Here is a 14,121-nt window from a genome sequence, read left to right as displayed (position 1 = left end):
TTTTATTTCAATAATATGCAATTTATATCCATAAATCTCAGTTTACATTGACGCCATGTTCAGAAAATGCTCAAAAATGTCCGAAGAAATTATAGATAGCTCCGTCAGATAACAGAAATACACATCATAAACTTTGACTAAATATACATGTTCTACATATAGTTAGAAAGATACACTGCTTCTTAATGCAACCGCTGTGTTACATTTATTTTTAACGTTACAGAAATCCCAGGCAAAAATCTGAAGCGGCGCTCAGACGTAAGCAATATTTCTCTGCTATGTTGGAGTCAACAGAAATACAAAATTACAACATAAATATTCCCTTACCTTTGATGGTCTTCGATCAGAATGTAGTGGAAGGAGTCATACTTACCTAATATATAGTTTGGTTTCAGTTCGTGTGTCCTTACAGTAGCATATGCTACGAGTTCCAGCTGAAATGCATTCAAAATTACTTCTGGTCCCGAACAGTTGCGCATCAAAACTTCAAAATTACATATTATATGTCGACTAAACTGGTCAAATCAAGTGCAGAATCAAGCTTTAGGATGTTATAAACGTACAAAACAATTCTCAATTCAACCGGACAATCACACTTCTTCTCAGGTATTCTGGAACAAAGGAAGGTCTGTTCCAAAAGCGCGCTCTAACGCCCATGTATTTTCTCGCGACACCCACTCTTTCACCTCCCAAAGGGTCAAAGCTCGCGGGATTTGCACAATTAAACGCTCTACTGAATGAGGACATCTAGTGGAAGACATAGAAAGTGTCTCCAGATCCATAGCTGGTTGGGAAGGGTGGGGGCGATGACGTCAAAGTTGCCCCAACTTTCAGAATTCCAAAAATAGTTTGGGAGATTGCCTGCCCTGTGAGTTCTGCTATACTTACAGACATAATTCAAACGGTTTTAGACGCTTTAGAGTGTTTTCTATCCAATAATAATTATTATATGCATATATTAGCAATTTTTCAGTTTACTATGGGCACGCAATTCATCCAAAGGGGGCAGTATTCTGCCTAGCCCTAACAGGTTTTAAAGTAAGAGGACGAGAAAGAAAGTTTGTACTTGAAAAGTTGGCTGTGAGAGAAAGAAAGAGCAACACATGACATTACGAACACTGAAAAAGTGTGTTTGTGTGTGCAAGCGTGGGTGGGTGTACAGTGCCTTCGGAAAGTATTCAGACCCCTAGACTTTTTCCACATTTTGTTACGTTACTGTCTTATTATAAAATTGATTAAATAAAGAAAAGATACTCAGCAATCTATACACAATACCCCATAATGAAAAAAGTGAAAAATAGTTTTTTTTCCCATTTGTATTTTTTACATTTCTGCATACAAATAAAAAACAGAAAAAGCTTATTTACATAAGTATTCAGACCCTTTGCTATGAGACTCTTTAACTAGTCGGATGCAAAGGATTTACTTCAGATACCTGACATGGGCAAAAAGACGGAGATATCGGGGACGTCGGTCAAGGTGCCTTAAAAGGATTTGACGGCGAGTGAGTAATCCTGCTTTACCATCAGTCCTATTAGCCATAATAATAATAATAATAATAACATGAATGAGCTCCGATAAAGACTCCGATCAAGACTAACCTACCAACGGGACATTAAAAACTGTAATATATTTTGTTTCGTTGAGTTGTTTCACACAATCTCTTGCTGCGGGCGATTCCCTGATCCACCTCTACGCAGACGACACCATTCTGTATACTTCTGGCTCGTCCTTGGACACTGTGCTATCTAACCTTCAAATGAGCTTCAATGCCATACAACACTCCTTCCGTGGCCTCCAACTGCTCTTAAACGCTAGTAAAACCAAATGCATGCTTTGCAACCGTTCGCTGCCTGCACCCGCACGCCCGACTAGCATCACCACCCTGGATGGTTCCGACCTAGAATATGTGGATATCTATAAGTACCTAGGTGTCTGGCTAGACTGTAAACTCTCCTTCCAGACTCATATCAAACATCTCCAATCGAAAATCAAATCTAGAGTCGGCTTTCTATTCCGCAACAAAGCCTCCTTCACTCACGCCGCCAAATTTATCCTATCGATCCTCGACTTCGGCGATGTCATCTACAAAATAGCTTCCAATACTCTACTCAGCAAACTGGATGCAGTTTATCACAGTGCCATCCGTTTTGTTACTAAAGCACCTTATACCACCCACCACTGCGACCTGTATGCTCTAGTCGGCTGGCCCTCGCTACATATTCGTCGCCAGACCCACTGGCTCCAGGTCATCTACAAGTCCATGCTAGGTAAAGCTCCACCTTATCTCAGTTCACTGGTCACGATGGCAACACCCACCCGTAGCATGCGCTCCAGCAGGTGTATCTCACTGATCATCCCTGAAGCCAACACCTCATAGGGCCGCCTTTCGTTCCAGTTCTCTGCTGCCTGTGACTGGATCTAATTGTACTACACCAGCTCCGACGCTCGTCAGATGTGGCATTGCTTGCAAACTTTTACGGACTACAGAGGGAAGCTGCCTAATGACACGAGCCTAGCAGACAAACTAAATAACTTCTATGCTCGCTTTGAAGCAAGCAACACTGAAGCATGCATGAGAGCATCAGCTGTTCCAGGCATCTGTGTGATCACGCTTTCCGTAACCGATGTGAGTAAGACCTTTAAACAGGTCAACATTCACAAGGCCGCAGGGCAAGATGGATGACCTGCCTAAATTTACTACTGACCCGTAGCACTCACATCAGTAGCCATGAGGTGCTTTGAAAGGCTGGTCATGGCTCAAATCAACACAATTATACCAGAAACCCTGGACCCACTCCAATTTGCATACCGCCCCAACAGATCCACAGATGATGCAATCTCTATTGCACTCCACACTGCCCTCTCCCACATGGACAAAAGGAACACCTACGTGAGAATGCTATTCTTTGATTACAGCTCTGCATTCAACACCATAGTGCCCCCAAAGCTCATCACTAAGCTAAGGACCCTGGAACTAAACACCCCCCTCTGCATCTGGATCCTGGACTTCCTGACGGGCCGCTCCCAGTTGGTAAAGGTAGGTAACAACACATTTGCCACACTGTTCCTCAAAACGAGGGACCCTCAGGGGTACGTGCTCAGTCCCCTCATGAACTCCCTGTTCACCCATGACTGTATGGCCAAATGATTGTGGAATACAGGAAAAGGAGGGCAGAACACGCCCCCATTCTCATTGAGGCTGGTGTCCACATCATCAAACAACTATCATGGTCCAAACACACCAAGACAGTCGTGAAGAGGGCACGACAACGCTACAACAATTCCCCCTCAGGAGACTGAAAAGATTTGACACGGGTCCTCAGATCCTCAAAAAGTTTTACAGCTGCACTGTCGAGAGCATCCTGACTAGTTGCATCAACGCCTGGTGTTGCAATTGCTCGGCCTCCGACCTCAAGGCACGACAGATGATAGTGCATGCAGCCCAGTACATCACTGGGGCCAAGCTTCCTCCCATCCAGGTCCTCTATACCAGGCAGTGTCAGAGGAAGGCCCTAAAAACTGTCAACGACTCCAGCCACCCTAGTCATAGACTGTTCTCTCTGCTACTGCATGGCAAGCGGTATAGGAGGGACAAGTCTAGGTCCAAAAGATTTCTTAACAGCTTCTACCCCAAAGCCATAAGACTCCTGAACAGCTAATCAAATGGCTACCCCCTGTTTATATATTTACAGTGCCTTGCGAAAGTATTCGGCCCCCTTGAACTTTGTGACATTTTGCCACATTTTAGGCTTCAAACATAAAGATATAAAACTGTATTTTTTTGTGGAAAAAATCAACAAGTGGGACACAATCATGAAGTGGAACGACATTTATTGGATATTTGAAACTTTTTTAACAAATCAAAAACTGGAAAATTGGGCGTGCAAAATACTTCTTCTGAATGCAATCGCTGTGTTACATTTATTTTTAACGTTACAGGTTTCGTTCACTAGGCTATACTATGAGTCGGTGCTCAAAAAGTAGCATTATGGCTCCTCTATCTTGGAGTCCACAGAAACCCATATTTACCACATAAATATTCCCTTACCTTTGCTGTTCTTCCATCAGAAGACCTGGAAGGAATTATACTTACCAAAAACAGCTTCTCAAACACGACACATTTCGGTTGAAATGCAGCCAAAAGTCAAGTGGATGCGCACCAAAACGTTGAAATTACATATTATATGTCGACTAAACTTGTCAAACTAAGTTCATAATCAAGCTTTAACATGTTATAAAGGTGTACAGCAATTGTGAGGACAAACAGAAACACAGGCACCGTTTAATCGATCTTGGAAAAAAGACAGGACCGGAGCAGAGCGTGCATAAGAGTAACCTGTTTTTTCGCGTGAAAACTCTCGTGAGACATCGCGTTAATGCATTCATGAAACCAGCTACTTTTTGAAGTTTATTAGACCTAACTGTAAAATTCCAAATAATATGAGGGCCCCCCCTCAAATGGTTTTTGCACCACCCAACCCGTGGCAAAACCCGAGCTCTGTTTTGACATAAACATGAATATTCCCATTGAATGCAATGTATTGACATAAGCTTCAATTGGTTTACACTCCGCTTTTCCCAATGACTGAAATGATTTGACATAAGTATCAACTGGTTGACCCTCATCTTTTCCCATTGACTGAAAATGTACTGATATAAGCGTGAATTGGTTGACACTCATCTTTTCCCATTGAATGCAATGTATTGACATAAGCATCACTTCATTGATGTTCATCTTTTCCCATTGACTGCAATGTATTGATATAAGCATCATTTGGTTGACACTCATCTCGTCCCATTGGCACAGCAAAGCCTGCAGTTGATTTAAGCACCAATTGGTTGATCCAGAGATGACATTTTGAGGCTGATAATGGGTTGTAAATAATAATGGGCTGCAGAGCAAGCGACACTGCTGTCCTCATAACTGGATAATTATTAAATGATTTGAATTTTTGCCTCGATCTCCTTTCGTATTAGATCTAGGCTACTAGGCCTAGAATAATCATATTTCCATCTTGGTATTGTTAGCTCAATTTCAATTTCTTGTGGCCTGAAATATTTGTCATTCAATTTTAAACTGTGATTGAGAAACCATAGACTTTTTTTCACAATTATTCACATTTGAAAGCTGCAATATGATATTACACACGTAATCACAACATTTGGCAAATATTCTTTATAAATAACTTTTATTAATGCTTATGATATTTCAATTAGGACTAGCCGAGGTTTTTGGCCGTTTGGTTCACAATGGCGAGGGATTTCTTTCCGTTTCTTAAAATAGCCGAAGTTTTGCTCAATTGTAAGGTTTGTTCAAACTCCTAATTCTATGTTTTCTATTTTCCTATTGTTTGTTCTCTCTATCATTATTACCTTATGGCCTACTATGTTTTCAGATGATCTCAAAATCAACTTAAAACTTTGTGAGATAGCTTAGAACTTTGTTAGATTAATTCATTTTTTAATAATGACAGAAATTCAGCATGGATAAAACGAATAGAGTAGCTTCATAGGTCAAGTTATATTCATATCAAATGGAGATTAAAATTACAATTAAAATAGGCATTAATAATAATTAGACATCCGGTATAAAATAGGCCCAGATCATTGGAGAGAGAAAACAAATAACACATTTTCTGATGGGACATTTTGCATTGTTTTGGTGAAACTCAGGTCTGTCTTCGTTGTTCTTGTGCATTCTGTTTTTAGTTTATAACATATTTATGGAAATAGGCCATAGCAAAGGTGTATGCCACTTGGCATCGGCGCCCAGGGAGCAGTTGTTTTTGGTTAACTGCCTTGTTGTTGTTGGTTAACTGTTAACTACGCAGAAGGGCAAATATTACCACCTTGCCTGACTCGGCAATTCCAACCAGTGAACTTTCTGTTACTGGCCCAACCCTCTTAACTGCTAGGCTACTTGCCACCCTACACAGGGACACGATCAGTCACTGCTACAGAGTTGGACAGAGGGCACACTTGGTCCAAAGCCTGTTTTATCATGGCCAGCACCATTAAGAACTGGCACTCATTTTTAAGCAAACATTACATAACTGCAGGTGGCAGTAAACCACCAACATTGGCTTAATACTTGTTCTTTAGTACATCTCTATGGTCTTCACCCATCTGCAACAAGAATTAAGCAATACTCAAAGTCTTACTGAACGTCCTCCATCTTGTCCAGATCGGTATAGTGGGTCGAACAGGTGCTGGGAAGTCCAGTCTGACCAACTGCCTGTTTAGAATCATCGAGGCAGCAGAGGGACGGATCTTGATCGATGGGACAGACATCGCTACTCTAGGCCTACATGACCTCAGGACCAGACTGACTATTATACCACAGGTAACGCACACACAGAAATGCATGTATGCACGCTTACACACACATGCACGCACCCACAGACACACACCCTTATAAATGGCACAAACTTTATAATATTTTGACATGACGACATTTGTTTCTCCATTCGGTGTGTGTGTAGGACCCAGTGCTGTTCTCAGGGACGCTGCGTATGAACCTAGACCCGTTTGAGACCTTCAGTGATGAGGAGATCTGGCGCGTCCTCGAGCTGTCCCATTTGAAGGAGTACGTGGGGGGGTTACAGGGAGGACTGACCCACGAGGTGTCAGAGGGGGGAGAGAACCTCAGGTGGGTTACACTCACATACCCGCACACTTCAGATACAAGGGCATCGTTGAAACTGAAACGCTGTCACCTTCGATTTGAAGAGTGTCTTTTATGTACTAGAAATATCTTGTTAGCTAGCTGCCCATTGCTAGTTGGTTGGATGGGCAGCCAGGCAGGTTGGAACTGCATAGCTAGCTAGTATTATTTAAGTGATAATGCCCTCGAAGCCGGTGTTTGGAGGATATATTTGCACTGGTGTTGTTAGGCCCGTGTTGTTAGTGCCAATATATCCTCCAAACACCGGCTTCGAGGGCATTATAACATATATTTATTTCTGCTGTTAATAACTAAATGTTAGTCTAAAATAAATGTGAGATAATGTCTAGATGCTTTTTATAGTGGAGATCAAGTTAATGAAGTGCCTGGCTAGGCTGATGAGACAGTGGATTGTGCAGTCAGATGGAAGAGAGGAAATTTTAACTTTAATTTAAAAAAAATGTAATTAATTTTAACGTCATAGATTTAGACATAGACACTGGCTGGAATGCGGTTTTAACCAATCAGCATTCAGGATTAGACCCACCCATTGTATGAAGATCAACAAACAAGGCAATACCTGCTCTATTTTATCACCAATAAACCCATCCGTTTTAAAATGTGTTTAGAATATGTCAATCTAGGAAGCCAGGCAAAAACAAATAATGTTTTGGTTTGTTGTTAGCTTGTTAGCTGGGTAGCCAGATTAAATGATGACCAGATATACAGTATCTGACAACATTTTGACTGTAGCCAACCTTTATTCATTATAATTTGAAAATTAACTCATTACGATAATCATTTTCAAGGTTTAATGGCAACCTAAAAATAGCTAACTTACTGTTGTGAATCTGAGGAAATAAAAGCAGAGCATTCTGTCGGAGAAATCAAAAACTTCTTGATGCTGTCACTGTCAGGTTACCATGACAGCGACTAAAACAACAGGGTCAAAGTTGAAAAGTTTGAAAAGTTTCTGCGACAAGGAAAACGACAGCCGCATCGACAATCTACAGACAGTCGGTCTGAGTAGAAATGTAATGTAATTTTGGCCAACATTTGTTGTATTCTAATGGTCTACTGACATATAAGACTATATAGCAACCTTTTAGGTATTACTCAACTCTGCACAAAAGACATCCGCACAGGGATCGTATTATCATTCAGATGATAGTATATGGAGGGGGAAATCAGTGGTCCCCCCGCAAGGTCTGAGCAAAGGTCCCCCCCCCAAGCTATCTTCCTACAATTATACACGTTTTGCCATGGGGCAAAGAGGGAAAAAAAGACAGTTTCAGGGCTAATCTCACACTATTTTACACATTTTGTCATGAGGCTGAGAAAATTTTGCATTTTTAAAGCTATTTTCCTGCAATTCTACACATATTGGCCATGGGGCAGAGAGAAGAAAATGCTGTTTTTATAGCTAATCTAATGCTATTCTACACATTTTGCAAAGAGGCTGAGAGAATTTAGCATTTCTAAAGCTAATTTCCTGCTATTCTAAACATTTTTGCCAAAGCTTATGACCTGTCCATATGCTAACTGTGGATGGGCCGACCTGGGTTCGAGGCCCCCAGAGTCCGTGGGCTCCGGGGGTGTATGGTACGCCAGTGGGTGAGATGCATTCTGATAAGCGCACACATATGAAGGTAGCGCCACATTTCAAAATGCAATTGAGGGAATAAATCAAATCAAATCAAATTTTTATTTGTCACATACACATGGTTAGCAGATGTTAATGCGAGTGTAGCAAAATGCTTGTGCTTCTAGTTCCGACAATGCAGTGATAACCAACAAGTAATCTAACTAACAATTCCAAAACTACTGTCTTATACACAGTGTAAGGGGATAAGGAATATGTACATAAGGATATATGAATGAGTGATGGTACAGAGCAGCATACAGTAGATGGTATCGAGTACAGTATATACATATGAGTATGTAGACAAAGTAAACAAAGTGGCATAGTTAAAGTGGCTAGTGATACATGTATTACATAAGGATGCAGTCGATGATGTAGAGTACAGTATATACATATGCATATGAGATGAATAATGTAGGGTAAGTAACATTATATAAGGTAGCATTGTTTAAAGTGGCTAGTGATATATTTACATCATTTCCCATCAATTCCCATTATTAAAGTGGCTGGAGTTGGGTCAGTGTCAATGACAGTGTGTTGGCAGCAGCCACTCAATGTTAGTGGTGGCTGTTTAACAGTCTGATGGCCTTGAGATAGAAGCTGTTTTTCAGTCTCTCGGTCCCAGCTTTGATGTACCTGTACTGACCTCGCCTTCTGGATGATAGCGGGGTGAACAGGCAGTGGTTCGGGTGGTTGATGTCCTTGATGATCTAATAACACAGCTTTTAACGTAATTACTGTTGCTATTGTGAAAGATGAGGGTCAGCTTTGTCTGAGTATAAAACATATTTCTCAACTCTCAATATTGAGCAAATGGCACCACTTTACAAATCAAATCAAATTTGATTAGCCACATACACATGGTTAGCAGATGTTAATGCGAGTGTAGCGAAATGCAGTGTGGGTTTCAGATGGTGCGCCCACGGAGCAGAGTGCACCATTTGCTGTGAATACTGGAGGTGTGCCGAGTACTGGGACAAAAATAGTATTGTAACACACATACGTCACTCTTTGACTCAAACAGTGTGAAGCGCTGTGTGCTGTAAACAACTATTGGCTAGTTATTTTACCCGTGAAGAAAATGGTACCCCGGTTGAGCCTGCTGCAAAGATTGGATGAGAACAAGCCGCTCTGCTCTCATTGCTGTTCAATCAAGTTATTTATTGTCATATGGTTGTTTACTGCCTGTCTACTTGGCACTGTTTAGTAGGCCTACTTTGTCTGTCCGTATAATTATCCCATTGCTGACGTCTCTCATTATGTCGTGATCCAAGCCCATGCTTGCTTGCTATTGATTTTTGCCCAGGCATGTTTACCGTGCGACAGATCATTCGGAAATAAAATGACAAAATGTGCCATACGTTTGGTTGATAACTGAATAGGACCAAGTAAGTTAATAATGTGCAATTTCATCTTTCGGGGGTCTTTTAACAATGTGTGTGTGAATGAGTGAAGGAATGTTATGATGCACTCTGTGGGATAGAGCAGTGATGCGCACTTGAGGTACAGGCTTTACCGACCTTTAAATCCGATTAGAGTATCAAGTGTGATGAAAGCGATACGATTACAAATACGAGTATGACAAGATTGGGACACCCCTAGTACATCAAGTAGCCTAGCCCCACCTGTCACGCCCTGACCTTAGTTATCTTTGTTTTCTTTATTATTTTGGTTAGGTCAGGGTGTGACAAGGGGTGGTTTGTTGTGTTTTTTTGTCCTGTCTAGGGTTTTTGTATGTTTATGGGGTTGGTCACTCGTCTAGGTGCTTTGTATGTCTATGGTTGCCTAGATTGGTTCTCAATTAGGGGCAGCTGTTTATCGTCTCTGATTGGGAATCATATTTAGGGAGCCATATTCCTTGGGTAATTTGTGGGTGATTGTCTATGTATTAGTTGCCTGTGTGCACTTACTCTATACAGCGGCAAGTTTGTTGAAGTGTTCTTCGTTTCATTAAAATAGCAGATGTATTCACATCACGCTGCGCCGTGGTCTCATCCATACAACGAACGTGACACTACCGATGGAAGGTTTTGTAGGACATTAAATATAATGTTAGATCAATCAATAACATGGCTATCTAGCATGCTGCTGACAGTTTTATAAAATCGAACACACAGCCATAGAAAAACATTGGCAGTAGAATGACCTGTGTTGAAGAGCTCAGTGACTTTCAAAGTGGCACTGTCAGATTTCTGCCCTGCTAGACCTACCCGGGTCAACAATAAGAGCTGTTTTTGTGAAGTGGAAATGTCTAGGAGCAATAACTGCTCAGCCGCAAAGTGGTATGCCACACAAGCTCACAGAACGGCACCACTGAGTGCTGAAGCGCGTAGCGTGTAAAAATCCTCTGTCCTCAGTTGCAACACTCACTACCGAGTTCCAAACTGCCTCTGGAAGCAACATCAGCACAACAACTGTTTGTCGGGAGCTTCATGAAATGGGTTTCCATGGCTGAGCAGCCACGCAGAAGCCTAAGATCACCATGCCAATGCCAAGCGTCAGCTGGAGTAGTGTAAAGCCCGCCGCCATTGGACTGTGGAGCAGTGGAAACGTGTTCTCTTGAGTGATGTGTCACGTTTCACCATCTGGCAATCAGATGGACGAATCTGCATTTGGTGGATGCCAGGAGAAGGCTACCTGCCCAAATGCATAGTGCCAACTGTAGTTTGGTGGAGGAGGAATAATGGTCTTGGGCCATTTTTCATGGTTTGGGCTAGGCCCCTTAGTTCCAGTGAAGGAAAATCTTAAAGCTACAGCATACAATGACATTTTAGATGACTCTGTGCTTCCAACTTTGTGGCAACAGTTTGGGGAAGGCCCTTTCCTGTTTCAGCATGACAATGCGACCATGCACAAAGCGAGGTCTATACAGAAATGGTTTGTCAAGGTCGGTGTGGAAGAACTTGACTCCTGCATAGAGCCCCGACCTCAACCCCACCCAGCACCGTTTGGGATGAATTGCAATCCCGACTGCAAACCAGGCCTAATCGCCCAACATCAGTTCCTGGCTTCACTAGTGCTCTTGTGGCTGAATGGAAGCAAGTCCCTGCAGCAATGTTCTAACATCTCACTAGATGAGTGGAGGCTTTTATAGCAGCAAAGGGGGGACCAACTCCATATTATTGCCATGACTTTGGAATGAGATATTTGACGTGCAGGTGTCCACATATAGTTTGACAGGTTGTACATGTTTCCATTACAGTATTGGTCAGAGACAGTTGTTGTGTCTGGCCCGTGCCCTGCTGAGGAAGTCTCGTATTCTGATTCTGGACGAGGCTACAGCTGCTGTGGACCTAGAGACAGACAGCCTGATCCAGAAAACCATACGACGAGAGTTCTCCCATTGCACTGTACTCACCATCGCACACAGACTCCACAGCATCCTGGACAGTAGCAGGTAACACACATGCATATACACAGTATAGTCACTCCTATGGTGTCAAATGTAACACTATGTTGGGGTTTATATGGCCCCATCCCCATTTTGTGTTAAAACTACTCTGGTCATGGTGCTGATATTTTTGGAGTTAAAATGACACTAAATGGCTTTAAAAGGTATCTGTCCCAATCAACTCCAGTTATCAACACTAACTCCAGGGAGCGTATCACTCTCTTGAGGGCTAAGATAACTTCCAGTAGAGTCAACTTAACTTTCATTCTTTTAACACTGTGATTTCAACTATCCTTGATTTACTGTGTACTTAGACACACACACACACACACATTGCGCGCACACACACACACACACACACACACACACACACACACACACACACACACACACACACACACACACACACACACACACACACACACACACACACACACACACACACACACACACACACACACACACAAACTTTATGACAAGAGTTTTCTCACAGATCTTGTTGCATGGCAACTGAAACTCTGAAACAGTTGACTCTCACTCATCCTTTCCTCCCTCGTCCCCCTGCTCCATCTTCCTCCATCACTCTCTCTCTAACACGTTCAGGGTGATGGTGCTGGATGCTGGGAAGATCGTGGAGTTTGACTCTCCCAGCACTCTCTTCAACAAACAGGGTCACTTCTATTCCATGGCAAGGGATGCTGGTATCACTACAGTGGACAGCACTGCTCTGGACAGCACTGCATTGGATAGCACTGCTCTCTGAGACTTGGAACTTGTTGTACAGTTGGTCTCAGAGAGGGCAGAATCATGCCTTAACTGCAGAGGGGATGCTAGCCCCTGGTGTTGATTGTAAAATAGAGAATGTGTTCTCAATAACTTACCGGAGGGGTATATCACAAAGCAGTATCAACAAGTTATCCGGGTAACTTTAGGAAGCTTAAGTTGAATATGGGCTATTGAGAAATATTATACCATTTCAAAAAGACTACTTTTTGTGATAAAGATGCATGCCAAATGTTATTTTTCTCATGCGTTTAATTCTGACTGATTTTATACACATTTTTGCAGCCTGTTATTGATATGAAGACTGTTTGATCTGTGAGGTGTATTTCAATGAAGGTTGGTTTGATTAAGAATGTTATATAAGCAGTGAAGTTGTCAAACTTGACTTAGGAAAAAAAATATGATTGATTTACAAAAAGGATAATATAGTATGTGATTTAGTTTTGAAGATCAGTCAAAATAAATATCATACCTTAAGGAATTCACTCTTACATTGTAAAACGAGTTGACCCCAAAACAATGGAACTACTCTTTAGTATAGACATAGTTAACAAAAACTAAAACCATTTAACTTCACAATGTGACCGTATGAATCAAACCAACCTTCAAAAGACCAATTACTGAAAAAAAGATCCGAATGGGGCTGCTGTGTAAATGCAGCCACGCTCTGGATAAGAGCGTCTGCTAAATGACTTAAATGTAAATGTAAATGTAAAACTGTGAGAAGTCCGAAAAAAGATTGGATATTGAAACAAATCTGAATTGGCTTCTTAGGGTGGCTGTGTGAACAGCCATAAGGTCATGAAAATGTGGGAAAAGGGTGGGAAATATGCTGGCCATTATTAACACTAACATGATCAATATGTAAAATGTCCTCATGGTTTTTGAAGGACACAGTTTAGAAATGCCTGAAATATTTTTGTGATGCTTTCTAACCTTATCATAATCTCAAAACTGCTGTCAATATTCTTTTATTATGTATTTTAATATGCATCTGGAAATGCATGTGAAATGTATTCATATATTAGAAAAATATTTGATCTGCCCAATTTGAAATATTTCACGTCCTGCAAATAAATCAAATTTGCCATACATTTAAATGTAACCTCTGATTTCATATCTGCAATGAAAAAGGAAATGGTGAATCAAATGTGAAAGTAATGTAGATTGTGTGAGAGTTTATTGAGCATGTTCTAAGCTGACATATGGAATTCTTTTCAGGTCATACCATGGATCGTTTAGTTTTTTATTTTATTTAGAATTTTAGGACTTATTTAGTGATAAATTATTTATATTTTTTGGGGATGAAATATTGAATTTGGCCTTGACTACTATAGGCCTTAGGGATGCATTGAAAAACATAAATGGTAAAACAGGAGTAGGGGCAAGGTGTGCGCAATGAAAGTTCCAGAGGGATCCGTGACACTGATAGTTAGCAGCAGCAGGTCACAGTGAAATACAGTAACAGTCAAAAGTTTGGACACACCTACTCAGGGTTTTTGTTTATTTTTTACTATTTTCTACATTGTAGAATAATAGTGAATACATCCAAACTATGAAATAACACATATGGAATCATGTAGTAACCAAACAAGTTTTAAACACATTTTTCAAAGTAGCCACCCTGTGGTCCAACTC

At 41.3% G+C, this 14,121-nt stretch overlaps 1 protein-coding gene across 1 annotated transcript in view; it reads left to right on the top strand.

Annotated features, from left to right (window-relative positions):
• The window catches only part of abcc2 (ATP-binding cassette, sub-family C (CFTR/MRP), member 2), a 67,773-nt gene extending 54,196 nt beyond the window's left edge, over nt 1-13,577 (top strand). Inside the window, exons 29-32 of the mRNA XM_035753883.2 lie at nt 6,188-6,346; nt 6,486-6,652; nt 11,512-11,706; nt 12,304-13,577. Coding sequence (XP_035609776.2) covers nt 6,188-6,346; nt 6,486-6,652; nt 11,512-11,706; nt 12,304-12,463 — 681 coding nt within the window. The 3' untranslated portion in view covers nt 12,464-13,577. The remainder of the gene's footprint in view (nt 1-6,187; nt 6,347-6,485; nt 6,653-11,511; nt 11,707-12,303) is intronic.
• Nucleotides 13,578-14,121: the final 544 nt, after the last annotated feature.

The sequence above is a fragment of the Oncorhynchus keta genome, chromosome 36, assembly GCF_023373465.1.
Source record: "Oncorhynchus keta strain PuntledgeMale-10-30-2019 chromosome 36, Oket_V2, whole genome shotgun sequence".
Taxonomy (NCBI): Eukaryota; Metazoa; Chordata; class Actinopteri; order Salmoniformes; family Salmonidae; genus Oncorhynchus; species Oncorhynchus keta.
Note: the sequence above shows the minus strand (reverse complement) of the source record. Positions and strands in the feature narration are given on the sequence as shown.